The 20,755-nt window shown below is 35.9% G+C and overlaps 1 protein-coding gene across 3 annotated transcripts in view; it reads right to left on the reverse strand.

The window, feature by feature from the left end:
• Nucleotides 1-20,530, reverse strand: part of DPY19L3 (dpy-19 like C-mannosyltransferase 3) — a 91,230-nt gene extending 70,700 nt beyond the window's left edge. Inside the window, exons 1-3 of one of the 3 annotated variants that reach the window (XM_023494155.2) lie at nt 20,038-20,530; nt 6,147-6,288; nt 4,271-4,404 (exon numbers count right to left, since the gene is read on the reverse strand). In XM_023494155.2, coding sequence (XP_023349923.1) covers nt 4,271-4,404; nt 6,147-6,249 — 237 coding nt within the window. In that variant the 5' untranslated portion in view covers nt 6,250-6,288; nt 20,038-20,530. Of the gene's footprint in view, nt 1-4,270; nt 4,405-6,146; nt 6,289-20,015 lie in introns of those variants that run through there. The other 2 variants (XM_031954387.1, XM_031954388.1) reach the window with 2 other exon arrangements.
• Between the last annotated feature and the right edge of the window lie 225 nt (nt 20,531-20,755).

The raw sequence follows: 20,755 nt of genomic DNA on the forward strand, positions 1-20,755 counted from the left end.
CTTTAAAAATCTTCACTAGACTTTAAGATGCTCTTAGGCTACCATCCAAAAGTTCTCCATTTCACTGCCAAACTCCTAGGAAAAGTTCTCTACAAGTAGTACTTCCATTTTCTCTTCTCAAACTCTATTCTGAATCCTTTGCAATCTGGCTTCTAACTTCATCAGTCAACTCAAAATAAAGTACTATTCCCAAAGGGATCACTAATCTCTAATGGTATTTACCAAAATATTATATGCTCTCATTATACAACCTGACACATCTAACACTACTGACCATCCTCTCTTTCTAGAGAACTCTTTCTTATAAGTGAGGTTGTTTTTGTTTTTTGATGACTTCATTCTCCTGGTTCTTCTGACACCTATTCTTTTTGGTCTCCTTTGCTGGCTCACCATCTATTTCACAATTCCTAATTGTGAATGTTTCCCAAGACTTTTTCTAGAGCTCTCTTATCTCTCTACATCCTCACTCTTGGTAACTTCATCAGTCTGGTCATAGGTTTAATCATTATTTTCTGCAAATGACTTGCAGATCTTTATATCCAGCTTTTCTCTCCCCTGAAATTCTGTCTTGCATCACTTGAACTGCTTATTGAATATTCCAATCACTACTGCATTTTCCTTCCTCCCTTGAATATATTTTGTACACATCCTACATATACATATTATATATATATATATATAAAATACATAATATATGTTGCATTTTTGTCTTTGTACCCAAAGTACCTACATATATACATTAATGTATGTAATTAATACATTAAGTATTAATGGTACTTAATAAATGCTTGATTAATTCAATTCTGAATATGGTAGTTTAGGATGACAGTAAGACAAAAAAAAAAATCAAGATTTTTAGATATGAGAGTTAAATGCATAGAAGTTGTGGTGGAAGCCATGTCAGTAAATAAGATTATCATAGAGGAGGGTGTAGAGAAGGAAAAAAAGGCAAAGAATAGCCACATTAAAAAGATAGAAAGAGTAAAGGAGTCATTAGAGACAGAGCAGAAACAGCTAGAGGTAAAAGAATGAGAAGTGCCTAGTGTCCTTGAAGCTAAGGGAGAGTTGAGTTTCTAGGAGGAGTATGTAATCAGTGCCAAAATGTGCAAAGAGGTAAAAGAAAATTTAAAAATGATCAAAAAACCCATTCATCTGGCAAAAACATTTATTAAGGAAAAAGGAGGAAAAATTATAGAAGCTAAGATGAGAGTAGAAAGAGTTAAAATGTAGTAGGAATCAGGAATAATTTTTCTTTCAAGCTTAGCAAGGAAGAAAGGAAAAAGATAAGTCAGTAGCTAGAAAGATCAAAGGTGTTTTGTGGGATTGAGACTATCTCAGCCTATTTACAGATATATAAGAAGTCAATAGCAAAGAAGAAGTTGAATACCAGAACAAGGATTAAACATACAATTTGAAGGACTGGCTTTAATGAGCAGAGAGGATATATTTTCATCAACTAATGAGGAAGAGGACAGAAAGGATGCTAATGATGAGAGGCTTTCAAGAAAGGAAAAGGGGAGTTAAGGAAGTTCACATTTTATTCTCAAGAACATAGGCTAGGTCATACATTGAGAAATGTGGTATGGTTAGTGACAAGGGAAAGAAAAAAAGTTTTGGAGAGGTCATTATGTAGAAGAAGATAAGGAATCAATAAAATAGCTAAGAAGTTTTATACTTATATGTATATACACGCACACATATATATGTATATATATATATATATATTAATATATACCTATTAAAAATACGCATGGGAAGTCATTTGCACCCAAAGAGAGGACTGATTATGGATCACAACATAATATTTTCAATTTTGTTGTTGTTGTTTGTTTACATCTTGTTTTCTTTTTCATTTTTTTCCTTTTCTATCTTATTTTTCTTGTGCAGTGAAGTTTGTACATGTGGAAATAATGCACATGTTTATTAATACATTGGATTACTTGCCCTCTAGGGGAGGGGGTGGGGAAAAGGGAGGGAAAAAATTGGGAACACAAGGTTTTGCAAGGGTGAATGTTGATAATTATCTATGCATATGTCTTGAAAATTAAAAACTTTAATTAAAAAAAGAAAAGAAAAGGTGAAATAATAAAAATATGCATGGCAGTTTTTGTGATAGGCAAGAATTAGAAAAAAGTAAATTCTAGTCAGCTGGGAAATGATTAAACAAATTGTGGTATATAAATGTAATGGAATGACAAATAAAATAAATACAGAGAGACATAGGAAGAATTAAATGAGTTGATGCAAAGTGAAGTAACCAGAGCTCAGAAAATATACAAACTGACTATAATGTAATTGGAAAGAAGCACTGCAAAATAATAAAAAATTAAAGTTGCACATTAAAAGGAATGGCTTCAAAAGAGAAAAAACACCTCTTCTGGCTCCTTTGCACAAGAGGGTCAACAGGCTACATACATTATCAGATTTTTTTTATTGCAGTGACTGGTTTTGCTAATTAGAAAAAACTTATTGTATGAACTGGATTTCTGGAAGGACAAAGAAAAGAATATGGAGGGAAATTTAGGCAATGTAAGAATAAAAGATATCAATAAAATATATTTCAAAAAAGAAAAGGCAAGAATTAGGGGCAAGAGATTTTGGGATTATAAATAGTGAAATATGAGGTTGGTGGTAAACACGGAGGGGTAAGCAAAATTGAAGTTGGTGAGATGGATTAGAATAGGGATGGATCAAGGGAGAAACAGCCATGATGAGAATAAAGAGTAGGTTTATCAGGGAACAAATGACAGCAGACTGTAGACAGAAATGTGGTAAAGTTTTAAGAGAATTGTAAGAGGTCTGCTGCAGCCAATATTGGAATATGGTTGAAATGAGGTAGGAAAAGTGAATGTTGAAATTGAGGCAGTATAGGAATTCTGTGCTCAGTCCCTCAAGAATAATGGCAGGGAATGGGATAGAGAAGAAGACCATGATTCCAGGAATTAACGTCATTGAAAAAATTAAGATAATAATCAAAAGATGGATAAACTATGATGGGGAGAGGGTAGTGGAAGCAAAGACATCAAAAAGGTAAAAGTCAGTTAGAAATAGAAAATGAACAGGAAGTAGAAGGAATGGACATGTTCTCAACAGACATGCTATCTCCTCAAAGGGAAAAAATGTTTCTGGTAAAAATGAACAACTGAATGAAAAGATCAAGGATACAAAGGAATTTATTGACCCAAACACAAGCATTCTGAAGGACACAGTAGAATGGGTAAGGAAAGGAGCAAACTGGGCTGGAGAGGAATAGGGGCGATTAAAAACAGGATGAGGGTTTTGGTGGGGATAGTATGGGCCTGCTATTTGAAATTGAAGTGGTGAGACCTAAAAGGAATCTGAAAGCCAATACAATCAGAGGTAGTTTATTATAACAAGATCTTTAGATTTGAAATCAGAAAAAAAGCAGGTTTAAATTCAGTCATTTTCAGTTATATCTGACTCTTTGTGACCCCATTTTTGGAGTTTCCTTGGCAAAGAAACTGGAATGATTTGTCATTTCCTTCTCCAGCTCATTTTACAGGTGAGAAACTAAGGCAAACATGGCTAAGTGCTTATCCAGGGTCATACTATATGTGTCTAAGATGAGATTTGACTTCAGGAAGATACATGTATCTAACTCCAGATCCAGCACTCTATCCACTGTGTTATCAATGTAGCTATCTTCCTATCTCTCTATCTGACTTTGTTATCCTTAGACAATTCACTTAACCTCTCTTAGTCTTGGACTAACTGGTCCTTTAAAATGCCTTTTTGCTCTAAATATACAAAGAATGATCCATAAAAACTATTCTGACAGAGGACTTGCAGTAAATCCTTCCCCAGACTTAAGGGATAAAATTTAGCATTTTGCTAAATTTACTTTCTAGAGCATTTATTTCCAGAGGATAATGTGGTTTCCTTCCAGGTTTGCTGTGGCACTTCAACGAAGTGAAAAACAGTTCTCCATACTCAACACCTCCAGGATGTGAATGAAAGAACAAAGAGCTGCTAAACAAGGTCCAGGATACAGAAAGTCTTTGTCCCAGATATCCTACAGCTCTCATATTGAGAGAATTTTTAGACTGCTAAAACTACAGGCAGGGAAGAACAAAAATCTTAATAGATTTTGGCTTACTTGAAATATTCCTTTGATTTATGCCTTCTGATTTCATGGATTTATTAAGAATAGACAATTTGCAAGAACTATACTGTAGATATTCAGAATTTTTCAATCTTTCTTATATTTTCTGAGAAAATAATTGTTCAATAATTAATTGAAACATCTTACCTTAATGTTAGAAAACCATAAATCATTTTCATGTAATGTAGCAAGGTAGACAGAAGTAAGAAATCCAATGCAAAGGCCAATAGTTCCACCAACCGTTAAGGATAGAATTTTCCATAATCCTTTCCCACTGTAAACTTTTTTTTTTTACAAAGAAGAAAAAAGTCAGTTAAAAATTCATCATTTTACTACTGAGCACAGTGGTATATGTCAAGTTTCTGAAGTCTTTTTATAACAATTTGATTGAGGTTTATATTGCATTTTTAAAAATTATAAATGTTATAGCTGCACAAAATAAGTAATCTATTAGCCAATGAAAAATATTAAGGTTACAATAAGTTAAGAAGAATATATTCATTATTTGTGTGAATGCATTAGAATCCAAATCACAGAACTTTTGTAGTTGGAAGAGACTTTAGTAGCTAGGCACCCAGTGCAATCTATACATGAAACTAATCCCCACTATAATTTATGTCCAATAAGTGGTTGTTCACTTTTGGAGGCACTCTATCCCAATTTTGGGAATTTTAATTGTTAAGTAAGTTTTTCCCAACATCAAGCCTAGTGAGGCTGTTTTACAATTTGTACCCATTATTCCCTTTTCAACAATACTACTCCTCTTCCACTATGCTCAAAAAAATTTGGAAGGATAAATGATGAAAGAAGAATCAATTACATTTATTATTTGGCAAAAATTTTGTGTATATTCTTCAGAATATAAGATTGGTAGATATGTAACCAAAACAATCATGGGAGTGTTAAAATATCTGTCAATCTTGGTGAAAACATGATAAATGAACACAAATCTAAATTTAAAGTTCTGCTTTAAAATTTTTTCATACTATTTATTACATTGAATACAGAGTGAATTTTAGATTTGTTATTGTTGTTCAGTCGTGTACAACTCTCCATGACTTCATTTGGTGTTTTTCTTGGCAAAGATACTGGAGTGGTTTGCCAACTCCTTCTCCCAGCTAACTTGACAGATGAGGAAACTGAGGCATACAAGACTAAAGGCTTTCCCAGGATCACACAGATAGTAAGTGTGAGGCCAGATTAGAACTCAGAAAAATAAGTCTTGCTGACAGTAGGCCAGGTACTTTATCTACTACATCATCTAGCTGACCATATTTTAGTTTACAAAATCTTTTCTTTTAAACAACTAATTGAATCTTTTTCCCCAAACAAAACCAAAATTCAAATATTTTTTGTCAAATTTCTATACTAGAGGGAAATACTGAGCAAATCTACTCCAATAATGACTCCACATTTCAAATTGCAGATTACCTCCTTGTGATTGCAGATAGAAGAATTAGAGATAGGATGAGCAACAGGTTAAAAAGGACTGGACAAAAATAAGAGAATAATGTTATTTGTTCAGTCTGGTACAGAGTAGTTAAGGCTAAAGGAATCATGAATTCTGTAGTTCTATTCAATATACATTTAATGCCTGACCTTGAGGAACTTCTCTGTACTTCACTTACCTCAATTACATAAACTGTATATAGCACGGACCTTCCTCTTAGTACATTAGATTTATGTTCAACACAAATATTTTAAAATATTAAATATTAGAGAAGTCAATAAGATCAATATTTTAAAAGGTTTTAATGAACAAAATGCATCTTCAAATATAATTCAACTTTAATTAAATGTAATGTCACAATTGAATTAATGAAGTGATTTGTTGACTTAATCATTCATATGAATAAATGGAATATCACATTGTATAAACGATCTATTGGTGAATAACATTGAATCTTTTAAGTCTTTTGTAAGAAAGACACCACACAATGCTGTATGAAAATCTTAAATGATTGTATGCTCAAGGTACAATTAAAAGCTTACATTTTAATATGAGTTTGTTGAAATTACCTACCAGTTAACAATTGTCTTTCCAGTTCTTCCTCTTCCTCCTGTGATGCATTATCCTCATAAACTTCTGCAATTTTTATTTCTTTCCTCTGCCTGATAGTTGTCATGATGTAAAACTTTCATGCATTTTTTCTTCAAACCAATCTCTACACAAATAATACAGTAATAAATGATCCAGTCTATGTAAGCAAAATTACTATTGAACAGTATACCTGTAAACTTAAACCCTTTTAAAAACTATACCAGACACACAACTTTGAAAGCCTTAACAACTCTGATCAACAATTCTGATGGACATGGTTCTTTTCAATAATGAGATGATTCAGGGCAATTCCAATGGTCTTGTGATGAAGAGAGCCATTTACACCCAGAGGGAGGATTGTGGGGACTGAATGTGGAACACAATATATTTTTTTCACTTTTGTTGTTATTTGCTTGCATTTTGTTTTCTTTCTCATTTTTTCCATTTTGATATGATTTTTTTTGTGCAGCCTGATAATTGTAGAAATATATGTAAAAACATTTAACATGTTTAACATATATTGGATTACTTGCTGTCTAGGGGGTGGGGGAAAGGGAAGGAAAAAAATTTGGACACAAGGTTTTTCAAGGGTGAATATTGAAAATTATCCATGCATATGTGTTGAAAATAAAAAGCTTTAATTAAAAAAAAAAAAAAACTCTGATCAATACAACAACTAGTCATAATTCCAGGGGATCAATTACTGACCATCTACTGCCAAAGAGGCAATGGATTAAAGATTCAGAAAAATACATACGTTTTTGGACATAATCAATATAGGAATTTGTTTTGCTTTACTATATATTTTTGCTTTATTTTTGTTTCTTTTTTTCTTTATTTTCAAATGGGGAGATAGGAGAAGGAAGAGAGAATGAATGCTTGTTAAATGAAAAAATAAAAATGTACTAGAAATAAATGTAGCCCTAAATTAAGTTAAAGTTGGTAGCCACCAAACACTGACATAAGTTGAGAGTGCCTTGACATTATATGTCAAAACTATCTTTTTCATCAGTCTGTCAGAGTGACATTTTTTTCTCCAATTTGTACTCCAGTTTCTACCATTTAAGTTGTGAAGGGAGGAGATGGAAAGGAAAGAAATTGGTGGTATACTAATTACTTCCTTCACAATTTTCCCCAAGGCCAATCCTGATCAAAAATCACAAAATTTCAGGAATTAAAAAGGACCTCCCAAGCCATCTAGTCCAATCCATTCTTTGGTCAGAATTCCTTCTAAATATACCAGGTAGTCTGTCAAGTTCCTGCCCAATATCACAAATGAAGAAAAACCCTTGCTGGGAGGTATCCCTTTTCATTTCAGGATAGCTCTCATTATTAGGAAGTCTTTCACCACACAAGCTTAAAATTGTGCTTGCAACTCCTATGCAGAGCTCTCATACCCCCAACTTCTCTCCTCTTTCCCCAACTAAACATTTCTAGTTCCTTCAACTGATTCTCAAACTCCAAGACCTCTCAAGGCACTAGCTATCTTCTAAACATTGTAGGTCAGCCATTTCCTTCCTAAAATATATAGACTAGAACAACACAAACTCAAGATTATTTACAAGCTGTCTCATTAGAAGGAAGGGCCTTAAGGGCAAAGGGGTTTTATTTTGTATCTCTAGTTCTTGGCACTGATACCTAGTCTGGTAAGCACTTAAACACTTATTTACTATCATTTCCTGTTTCTAAACCCAATGCCTCTCATTATGCAAAACTTTATTGACAGTTATTTTATACTGTTGATTCACATTGAGTTTTATAGTTCACTAAACTGCCTAAAATCTTTGTGAGAATCACTGTCCAGCTACACCTTATTCATTTTAAACTTGTAAAGTTGATTTATGGACCCAATTTTCTCCCTAGATTCAATCAATTCTAACTTTTCATGATCTTTTAAAATCATTCAATGTGTTAGCTATCCAAAAAGTTTTGTCCATGCTAAAAATTTAATAAATAAGCATTATATTTGTACTTTTATCCATCTCATTAATTTTTTTAAGTTTACCTTCACTGGGCCAACCACTCCACTGGATGCCCTTGGCAGCCCATTAATGACTTTTTGAGTCTAGCCATTTAACCAACTCATTTTCACTTTAAGTATACTTGCTTGCTGCTTCATTATTTTTCACTCATCTCCTATTCTTAGTGACTCTATTTGGGTTTTCTCGGCAAAAATACAGGAATAGCCTGTCATTTCTTTCTCTGGCTTATTTGACAGATGAGGAATCTGAGGCAAACAGGATTAAGTGACTTGCCCAGGGTCACACAGTTAATGAATATCTGAGACCAGATTTGAACTCAGGAAGAGTATTTCTCATTTCAGGCCCAGTACGCCATTCACCTAGCTGCCCTGCCTACTTTCTCTTTCCATCTTGTCCACACAAAAAAAACTATGAAACCTCATCACATGCTTTGCTAAACTCTTAAGTAAACCATATCTACAGCACATATATAGTCTACCAGTCTAGTAACTGTGTCATAAAAAGAAACAATCTCATATTATCTAAACTCGAAGCTGTGTTGGTTCTTGGGGATCTTTGCTTCCTTTTCTAAATGTTCACTAACTATCCTTTTTGTTCTTTTAATAACACATTAGAATTTCCAGAAGTCAAAATCAAACTTATTGACTCAAAGTTTTCTAAATGTATTCTCTTACCTTCTTTGAAAATCAACCACCCCTTCTCCAATTCTGTAGTCTTTTTCTTATTACATCTGATTTTTCAAAAACTGCAAAATGATTTTGCAACCACATTTTTAGTTCTTTCAATACCCGAGGATGTAGTTCATCTGAAATTAGTGACCTGAATTCATTAAAATCTAAGTGCTTCTTTTACTATTTCCCTACTTATCTAGACTATCAATTCCCTATTGGTCACAATTGTTCTAGACCTTTCTGGTCCAGAAGTAATTATTCTTGGCAGAGAAAACAGAAATGAAGTAAGAGTTTAACTCCTATTTTTGTTCTTCATTATTGGCTATCAACAATTTACTTACCTGAGCATCAGTACTAGTTCTTTGATCCTTCTCTTTTCCCCTAGATAGCTTACAAAAAGTCTTTAAAAATCTTTTTTTTCGTTGTTTTGGCCTTAGCCCTCCATACTGGTCTAAGTTCACTCTGTTAGTACTCATCACAATAATCTTATAGGACTATGCTGTAGCTTTGCATTTAGTTTCTACTATTCACCCTTGTTTTCATCTTCTGTACATTTATTTTATAATTCTAAGTTGGTTGATGAATTCCCTATCCAGAGAGACATTAGTTTTCCTTTTGAATAAAATGATTTTTCTCTGTGCCTTTGGAAATTCTTGCCTGAAAATTTCTTATCCTCCTGAGCCAACTTCCCTTGTAGATTTTTAGTACATAGGATCTTACCTATTCTTTCTTTGAACTCTTTGAACTTTCTTCTCTCAAAGTATAAGCTGCATGTCAGACTACCACTAGTTTGTCTTCTACTAATTCACAAATACTGCAATAGAATGAATGATCACTTCCCTTCAAAGTTCCCATCATTTCCACACTAGCAAACAGTTTCTCATTATTAGTAAGCTTCAGATCCAGAACATACAGATCCAGAATTTTCTCTTCTTGGCTTTCATTTTTTGGAAGATTAAATTACCATTAAGGCAAATAAAGAAATGATTTGGGGCAAAGATAAAGTTTTGGCAGAAATCCAGATAATTGAATTCCCACATCATTACTATATAAGGCTTAGTCTATTTCCCAAGCTCCAACTCCATTTTTTCTTTCTTTTTAGTCTATAGAACATTCTAATGACAATATCATTTCTTTTTTTCTGTTTTCATCCATGCTTCTTCCCATTCTATTTCTTAATTTTCTCATATCAGTATATGTTAATATGCAATCACACTTTTGCCACTATTTTCTTTGACCCAGGGGCAGAGCCAAAATGGTAGAGTGTAGACAGGCCTTTGAGCTCTTCCTGGTTTCCCTCAGATCAACACCAGATCAAGCCTTTGAACTGGTTTTGGAGTGACAGAATACACAAATATTTGGAGTGTAACTAATTTCTAGCAGAAGATATTTTGGAAGAACTTCAGAAAATGCCTGTTTCAATTGACAGCTCACAGGGACCTAGGACAATTCCAAGTGAGGGGGAAATCTACCGGGAGGCTCTTAGTCAAAATACAACAGTGTTGGCTACTCTGTCCTAGTTTAGAAGCCAGTGGATCAGCAGACTAGCTGTGAGACATCACACAATTACAAAAGGCACTGAGCACCTGAATCCCAGAATAACAAGGTACTTGGCCACACCCACTCAGCACAGGAAGAAAGGAAGTCAGCAGCACTGGCCCCAGGAAACCATGATGCCGCTGTCCCCTGTAGAGGAAGCTTGGTACAATCTCCCCTTTGCCCTAAGAGCAGATCCCAACCTTTAAAAATGAACAAAAAAGCAAAAAGGGCTCTGACTATAGATAACTATGGAGACCAAGAAGAACAAATCTCAAACCCTGAAGAACTAAAGGTAAATCATCTCCAGATAAAGCCTCAAAAGGTAATATAAGCTGGTCTCCATCTCACAAGACTCTCTTGGAAAATTGAAAAAAGGATCTTAAAAGAGTGTTAGAAGAAAAATAGGGAAAGGAAATAAGAGAGTTTGGAAGCAGGAGAGTTTGGAAAAAGAAACAGAAATTATCTGAAGAAAACTCCTTTAAAAATAGATTTAGCAAAATGGAAAAAGCATATAACTTCTTACAAAATAGATTTGATGAAATGGGAAAAGAAACCAATCACTGAAAAGCAGAATTTGTGAAACAAACAAATTAAAAAAAAAAAAAACCAATGACTGAAACAACTACTTTAAAAGTCCAAATGGCCAACAGTAAAAAAGGAGATAAAAAACCTAACTGAATAAAATAATTTACTAAAAATTAGAATTGAACAAATGGAAGTGAATGACTCAATGAGACATCAAGAATCAGTCAAACAAAACTTAAAAAAAAATGAAAAATGGAAGAAAATGTAAAATACCTCATTGGAAAAACAACTGACCTGGAAAATAGATCCAGAAGAGACAATCTAAGAATTATTGGATTACCTGAAACTCATGATGAAAAAAAAAAAAAGTCTAAACAATACTCTTCAGGAAATCATCAAGGAAAACTGCCCTGATGTCCTAGAACCAGGAAGTAAAATAGCTATTGAAAGAATCCACCAATCACCTTTGAAAGAAATCCCAAAATGAAAACTTCAAGAAACATTGTAGCTAAATTTCAGAATTATCAGATCAAGGAGAAAATATTACAAGCAGTCAAAAAGAAACAATTCAAATATGGAGAAGCCACAATCATGATTACCCAGGACTTAGCAGCTTCTACTTTAAAAGGCATGGAATCTGATATTCTGAAAGACAAAGGAACTTGTACTGCAGCCAAGAATCAACTACTCTGCAAAATTAAGCATTATCTTTCAGGGAAAAAAATGGATATTCAATGAAACACGTGAATTTCATTTATTTCTGATGAAAAGACCAGAGCTGAACAGAAAATCAGATCTTCAAATATAGAACTCAAGAGAAGGATAAAATGTAAAAAGAAAAGAAAAACTAACTTTCTTTTAAAAGTTTACATCCTTGTATGGAAAGATGATAGATTTAACTCTTGAGAACTGTATCTCTGTTATAGGTATCCTTAGAGAGTATAGGTATAATTTGATTTTATTGTGATGATATAAAAAAGAAATTAGAGGAAAGGGGATTATACTCAAAGAAGAGGAAAAAGGAGATAAAGTGGGATAAATTGTATCTCAAAAAGAGGCTAAAAAAACCCTTAATACAATTGAGGGAAAGAAGGGAGCAGGATATGCATTGTGTGAATCCTACTCTCCATTGAATTTGGCTCATAGAGAGAATTTAGTTTCACAGAGAAACTTTTCTCACCCTATAGCTAAGGAGAGGAAAGGAGGGGGCTAATAGAAGGGAGAACAGAAGTAGAAGAGGAAAGGAATAAGAAAGGGGGAGGGGCTGTAAAAGGGGAGGGCTGTTTGAGAGAGGTGTTGGTCAGAAGCAAAACACTGGGGAGAAGGTAAAGGAAGAAAGGAAACAAGAAAAATTTAACTGGGGGAAGGGGAAATAAGATGATGGGAAGTACAGTTAGTAATTTTAACTGTGAATGTGAATGGGATGAATTCTCTCAACATTCTCAGAAGCCGATAGCAAACTGGATTAAAAGCCAGAATCTATTACAATGTGTTGTTCACAAGAAACACATTTAAAGCAGAGTGATATATTCAGAGTAAAAGTAAAAGCTTGGAGCAGAATCTATTTTGCTTCAACTGAAATAAAAAAGCAGGGGTAGCGATCCTGATCTCAGATCAAGCCAAAGCAAAAATAGATCTAATTAAAAGAGATAAGGAAGGGTATTTTTTCTGAAAGGTATCATAGATAATGAAGTAATATTACTACTAAACATATATACACCAAGTAGTATAGCATTCAAATTCCTAGAGAAGTTAAGATTGCTGCAAGAAGCATTAGACAGCAAAACTATACTAATGAGGGATTTCAATTTTGCTTTCTCAGAACTAGATAAACTGAACCACAAAATATATTTAAAAGAATTTAAGGAGATAAATAGAATTTTAGAAAAGTTAGGTATGATAGACCTTTGGAGAAAACTGAACAGAGGCAGAAAGGAATATACTTTTTTCTCAGTGGTACATGGAACCTATACAACAATTGACCATGTATTAGGGCATAAAACCCTCAAAATCAAATGCAGAAAGGCAGAAATAGTAAATGCATCTTTTTTAGATCATGATAGAATAAAAATTACATATAATGAAGGGTCAAGGAAAAATAGATTACAAAATAAATTGGAAACCAAATAATCTATTCCTAAAGAATGAGTGGATGAAACAACAAATCATAGACACATTCAACAATTTCATCCAAGAGAATGACAATAATGAAACAACCTATTTTCTTCAACCCTTTAATAAACAATTTGTAAGAAAATGGCTTTTCATTTTCACTCTTTTTGTTGTTTGCATTTTGTTTTCTTTCTCATTTTTCCTTTTTGATTTGATTTTTTCTTATGCAGCAAAATAATTGTATAAATATATATACATATATTGGATTTAACATATATTTTTAAATGTATAACATATATTAAATTACTTGTTATCTAGGGGAGGGAAAGGGGGGAAATTTGGAAAAAAAGGTTTTGCATAGATCAATGTTGAAAAATTATCCATGCATATGTTTTGAAAATAAAAAGCTTTAATAAAAAAAAATTCTTTCTGGAAAAAAAAAGAAAATGGCTTTAAGTGAGCCTTCTAAAGTGCTAGTTTTTCTATATTAAATCCATGATAACTTGGATATCAGCATCCCCTGAATGACATATATCTAAAAGAATGCAAACTGCTTACCTTTGTTATTGGACATTAGTGAGCTGGTTTCTCAAACATTAAACATTCCCAAACTTAAAATGAAAGCCTAAATGGAATATTTTAATCTTGAAATTTTACATTTCCAGTTATATTACTGATAACAAACTCTCATTACTTCTTTTTTCTATATGTAATTGGACAGGTCTTCTCACTGTGAAACAAGTATGCTTTGCTAAATTCTGCTTCTATATCTACATACAGATTGTCCTGCTGACCCAGAATGTCTACCCCTCTCCCAATCTAGATCTTCCCCATCCTTCAGCCTCAACTCATTTATGAAATCTCTGATATCAAAAACTGGAAATTATTTCCACTCTATCTCCCTTCTACTTGTCATATCTCTGATATATGTTATAGTCATCTGTATGTCTTTTTGTAGTGGCAAGGAACTGCAAACTGAGTGGATACCCATCAGTTGAAAAACACCTGAATAAGTTATGGTATATGTGTGCTATATTATTCTATAAGAAACAATCATCAGGATGATTTCAGAAAGACCTAGAGAGACATGAACTGTGAAGTGAATAGAACCAAGAGAACACTGTACACGGCAATAAGCAAGATTATACTGATGGATGTGGGTTTTTTTTTCCCTTGAGGCAATTGGAGTTAAGTGACTTGCCTAGGATCACATAGCTAGGAAGTGTTAAGAGTCTGAGGCCAAATTCGAACTCAGATCCTCCTGACTTCAAGGCTATACTTTGCCCACTGTGACACCTAGCTGCCCCTTGACGTGGTTCTTTTCAACAACAAGATGATTCAGGCTAGTTCCAATAGTCTTGTGATGGAAAGAACCATCTGCATCCAAAGAGAGGACTGTGGGGACTGAGTGCAGATCACAACATAATATTTTCACTTTTTTGTTGTTGTTATTTGCTTGCATTTTGTTTTCTTTCTCATTTTTTTCTTTTTTGATCTGATTTTTTCTTGTGCAGCAAGATAATTGTAGAAATATGTATACAAGAATTGCACATGTTTAACCTATATTGGATTACTTGTCATTTAGGGGAGGGGATAAAGGGAAGGGAGGGAGAAAAAAATTTGGAACACAAGGTTTTGTAAGGGAGAATGCTGAAAACTATCTTGAAAATAAAAAGCTTTATAAAAATAATCATCTGCATACCTGTCATTTCTTCAAGTGAACTCCAAGTTCCTTGAGAGAAGGGACTATTTTATTCAACTTTGTATTCTTCTCCATCCCCTCAATGGCTAACATAGTATAATGTTCACAGCAAGTATTAATATCTATTGAATTGAAATAATGGAGAGTGCTAGAGCTGGAAGTCAGGAAGACAGTTTTAAATGCTACTTCTGATTTTTATTAGCTGAGTTACTCAGAGCATGTCACTTAACCTCCCACCTTCAATTTTCTTATCTATAAAATGGGGATTCTAATACTTATACCTACTTCATAAAGTTATTGTGAGCTCAAATGAAATAAAATACTTGGTAAACTTTAAGATGCTTTATGTCAACTATTATGATTGTTCCATGATTCATTCATATAGATATCTGCTGATAAATGGTTGGAATTTGAAATATCTATCTATATATATATAGATATAAATTTATAAATATGTAAATATGTCTTCACAAATTCCAGTCATGTTTGTGTGTGTGTGTTTGTATGTGTGTTTATATATATACCGAGCACCCAGTATCTTAAAGCACTCCGAAAGATACAAAGGTATTTAAAAAATTCTCTCCAACTAGATCATACATTTTTTGAGGGCAAAATTGTGTTTCCTGGAGTACCTACCACAATGTTGAACATATAGAAAACACTTGACAAAATATATTCTGATTAGTATTTCAGAACAATAACATTTTATCAGATATTGCTATTTCATATCACTATTTAAGATATAGAAGAGACAGCAGAGACATCTGAGGTTAATTTTTTTTTCCTTCTACAAGATGCTTTGAAAGTTATTATCCACTTTTTCTTTTCCTGAAGATATTCAGTATGGAAGTATCTAATCTCACCAAATGGCCCCATTCTACTTTTGAATAACTTTAATTGTTAGGAAGTTGTTTTTCTGTTTTTTTTTTTTTAACTTCATTAAGCATAAATTTGCCAATACACTTAAATCTGCCTTTTAGACCAAATGCATTTATTCCGTCTTCCAAGTGAGGGCCCTTCAAATATTTGAAAGTAGTATTAAGTCCCCACTACATATTCTCTTCTCCAAGTTAAATATTCCAAGTTCTTTCACCTAATGTTCATATGACTTGATCTTCATGTCCTTTACCACCATCTGGTTGCCTTCTTATAAACATTCTCTGGCTTATCAATGTCCTTCCTAAAATGTGGCATCCAGAATGTGGCATCCACTATTCTAGATGTGTTAGACTAGATCACAGCACAGAACAGCAGGACTATCACCTCCCTAATCTAGAGTACAGAACATCTGGGCTTCTCTTAATGCAGTCTATGCTTTTTTTTTTTTAACTGTCATATTGTTAACTCACAATGAATTTTTAATCCACAAAAAATCCCAAATCTTTTTCAAATATATTATGCTTACCTATGCTTTTCTCATATTGTACTTTAAAATCCAATGATATTTTACATTTATCACTATTAAATCTAACCATTAAATATGATTGGGTTCTATTAGAAAATCACACTAAAAGATTGGCCCTAAAAGTTATCATATACTTCCACTATTCAATCTTTTATCCTTACAGCTCTATAGAAATCATTATTTTCCAAAATCACCAATGATCTTCATATTGCTAAGTCTAGCAGGGGTCCTCAAACTTTTAAAATAGGGGGCCAGTTCATTGTCCCTCAGACTATTGGAGGGCTGGACTATAGTAAAAACAAAACCTTTATTTTGTGGGCCTTAAAATAAAGACACTTCATAGCCCTGGGTGAGGGGGATAAACGTCCTCAGCTGCCGCATCTGGCCCACGGGCTGTAGTTTGAGGACCCCTGTCTAAAGGCTATTTCTTTAGTTCATTCTCCCAGATCTCTTACAGGATATTCTTATTTACCCCTTCCCTGAGACTCACTTTATTTCCTAGAATTCTCTCCTATATCTTCCTTACTTCTTTAATCACACTTTTCATGGCTCCTTTGATTATTCTATGGCATTACACAGTAAGTGCAACAGAACTATAGTCCTGCTTCAAAATCCTAAATGTGGGTACTAAGGACTCTAGCCTCATCATTCTTCCCTTGGTTCTACAATATTTCATTTTAACTTGCCTAATGAAAAGGATTTTAGTGAGGACTTCTATGCAGAAGCAGATTGGATGTTGACTTGAATTTGAATTCATTATCTTCCTCCCAAAATTTGTCTTTTCCTCTAACTTCCCTAATTTTTTCCATGGTCCTACCATTTCTTCAGATTCCTAAGACATGAAGTCTCAGATTTATCAATGACTCATGCTTCTCTCTTGCTGTCAGTTTCCCCTTGTAAAAGGGAGTTGCATTAGATTACTTCTAAGGTGTCTTCCAACTCCAAAGACATGATTCTAATCAGCTGTTAAACCCTTTGCGATTCTCTTGTCTTCAAGTTCCCTCTTTTTTCCACTTCTACTATTACAATTCTAGTTAAGGGCCTCTTTACCTCCTACCTAGATTACCCTATAGCTTCCAAATTGTTCTCCTTTACAATCCATCCATCCATCCATCCAACCACCGTATAGCTGCCAGAGTATTTGTCATCTGCAAAGCAAAATCTGACCCACATTATTCTCCTATTCAAATATCTTCAGGGATTCCCCATTCCTTGGCAATAAAATACAACTCCTAAATTCAATTTTTAAATCCTCTGTAATTTGGCAACAATCTACATTTTCAATATTATTATAGATACCTACTATTCACTTACTCTGTTCCATCCATGAACTACTTGCCATTTCCTAATCTTGTATGACATCTATACCTTTGAGCATTATGTTCCCCATGCCACCTACACATCTTTAACTGTTCAAATTCTTTCCTTCTTTCAAGTCCCAGTTCAGGTGCTGCCTTCTCTGTTTCCCTTCATTACTCTAGGTTCAATGGATCTCTCATTTCTCAAATCACTGATACTACTTACTTTTGACCTCTCTTATACACTTTATACTATAACAGGTGTAAGAGTTATGTGTCTTGGCCTTGTTCTACCCTATTAGATCTATACTCTCCTTTGGGTCAGAGGTCAGATGTTATGTCTCAATTTTGTACATGCATCTAGTACTGTTCCTGGGAGGCATTTAAATAATAACAAAAACTACTATAACCATCATGTACATATGTAAGGTGTATTAATTTGAATTAAAGAGTTATAATGGTCAAAAGTCACTACCATAGGCAGTCCTGGTCCCTGCTTGTGATTCGAAGACATCAAGTTATTGTGACTGGAAAAAGCAGAGAAAATCCTAAATTTTCTAAAATTGTTACCTTGAAATATCCTATTCCACTGCACTAAATAGCTACTTAATACTTTAGAATAGTGGAATAATGAGCTTAATTTTATCCATAATTTAATAAGAATATCCTATTAATAGACTGAAGAGGTGAATTCATCCCACAAAGTTAGTGAACTCATACAATTTTGAAGTAATTTACTCTGTATAAATGTACTCATACCTAGGGTCAATTATTACACATGTTAATCCTGCAAGTAAGTATAGCAATCTTACATGAAAATTACCAATCCAATAGACTTTCTATTCTAGGAAAGGTAAAGAACTTTAAATAAACAACACTAACAATACATAAAATATTAAAGAACAGAATAAAACAATCATCAGATAAACAATATAAGACAAAAAGCTCTTTTGTCAAACAAAAAGTAATAAAATTAAAGGGAAGCAAAATAACTGCAATAATTCTTAAAAATTTTTAAAAAAACCTATCCATTCGAACATATCATATCCCTCTCCCCCATTTGCTTGATTTGATTAAACACACAGTGCACTCACATATAGGGTATCCCCAAAGTCTTAGTGCAGCTTTCAGCTTTAAAGTGCACTAAGACTTTTGGGACATCACATTTTTTACACCTGTATATATATCCAGTTAAATACACATCAGATTATATACAAGTGTGTGCAGCATTTTTATTAATGTAGCACTTAAAATCACAAACATCAAACTCATGCTATTCTACGGCAACCCCACTTCTAACCACTCCCAGTTGTAGAATAATAATCTGTCTTCTGCAAAATAAATGAGTGCTACTATGTAAAAACGATACTTTATATACTTTACATGTTTATTTCCTCTATATAGCAATATCTACAACGTTGGTATGTGAGAGTTGTGTCCAAAGACACCTACTACTCTGGGGCAACAATCTCAAGCCCAGGTTCTGACACTGTCCGCCCTCCCATACATACACTCATCCACCCACCTACCCCCACACATACACAAACACACACACGATATAAAAGACACCTGCTACTCTGAGGCAACACCCCGCCCCCAGCACCACCACCTCAACACACACTCTAAGGTGCCAGCTACACTCTAGGGCAAGAATCCCAAACCCTAACAGCGCTCTCCGCCCCCAGCACCACCACTGCCATTCCAAAACGCACAAAACACCTGCTACATACTCTGGGGGGAAGGAGGGAGACATCCCAGGGCCAAGTCCTGACAGGATTCACACACACCCCCCAACACACACTCTCACACACACAGGCACACATTCACAACTCACTCTCACACTCACACACACTCACACCCACACCCACTCTCTCTCACACACACACTTACACACTCTCACACACACTCACACACACTCACTCTCACACACTCTCTCTCTTACACACACACTCACACACACTCTCACTCTCACACATTCTCACACACACACACTCTCACTCACACACACTCACACACTCTCACTCACACACACTCACACACATTCTCACACACACACTCACACACTCACACTCACTCATTCACACACACACACTCACTCACATCCACACACTCTCTCACACACACACTTACACACTCTCTCACACATTCTCACACACACTCACACATATTCTCACACACACACTCACACACTCTCACTCTCACACACACACACACATCCACACACTTTCTCTCACACACACACTTACACACTCACACACACACACTCTCTCTCACACACACACACACACACACACTCTGTAAGATGCTTGCTATACTCTTGGGCAACAAGCTCAAGCCCAAATCCTGACATTTCCCCCCAAACCCTCAGGAAATCTCCGGCAAAACGGTACCCGTAGAAGCTAGTTTTGTATTAAGGCGGTTAAATGGTCACTCCAAGCCCCCCGCCCCCAGCGGGCTGTCTGGCCAACGGCGGGGGACGGGGAAGGGGCGACAAGGGCCACTAGGGCGGGAGGGGACACCACCGCGCGGCGCGCCGCAAGAACAAAACACCGACACAGAATGTGCGCGGCTTCCCTCCCCGCCCTTCTCCCCAAACACAACACAACACGAGCCTCACCCAGCCCGGACACGCGAGTCACCTTTTCGCCGTCGGTGGGAAGCGGCAGGAGTTAGCGACGGCTCTTCTCGGACTCGGCTGGTCCCAGCTCCGGGCTCGGTGGTGCCAGGGGGCGGGGAGGGAAGGGGCAGGAAAGGGAGCGCACACACACACTCACACGCACACACGCACACACACACTCACTCACGCGCACACACGCACGCACACACTCACTCACGCGCACACACGCACGCACGAGGCCACACGACCCCGGCGAGATGCCCGCAAAGCAGCGGAGTCGGGGAGAGAGGAGCCCGCTCACACTTGCACACTCCCCCTTCGCACACCCTCCTCACGCCCCGCGCCCCCCACTAACGCCTCCAGTTCCCTCCGCCTCGGCAGATGGCTTGGAGTCACCCAGAAGGGAAGGGGCGGAGGATCAGGGAGGAGGAACCGGAGGAGGAAGGGGAGGGAGAAGGGGAGAACGAGGCGGCTATGTGCAACACGGCGGAGAACAGGGGGGTCGGGGTTGGGGGGAGACCGGTGGGAGGGTGCGAGGACAGTGAGGGAGAAGAGAGGCGGCAATGAATGAAGAGGCGACCAATCACAGAGGGGGGCGGGAGGGGGCGGTGCCTCTGCAGCAGCTGTGGCGGGGAGGATAGGGCCGCGGCGCTGCTATTCGTCTCCCGGAGCCCCGCCCCCAGCTCGCGCAGCCCCAGTGGCGAGCCTCGGCTCTGGGGCCTGGGGAGGCAGCCGCTGGC

The sequence above is a fragment of the Sarcophilus harrisii genome, chromosome 2, assembly GCF_902635505.1.
Source record: "Sarcophilus harrisii chromosome 2, mSarHar1.11, whole genome shotgun sequence".
In the NCBI taxonomy this organism is placed as follows: Eukaryota; Metazoa; Chordata; class Mammalia; order Dasyuromorphia; family Dasyuridae; genus Sarcophilus; species Sarcophilus harrisii.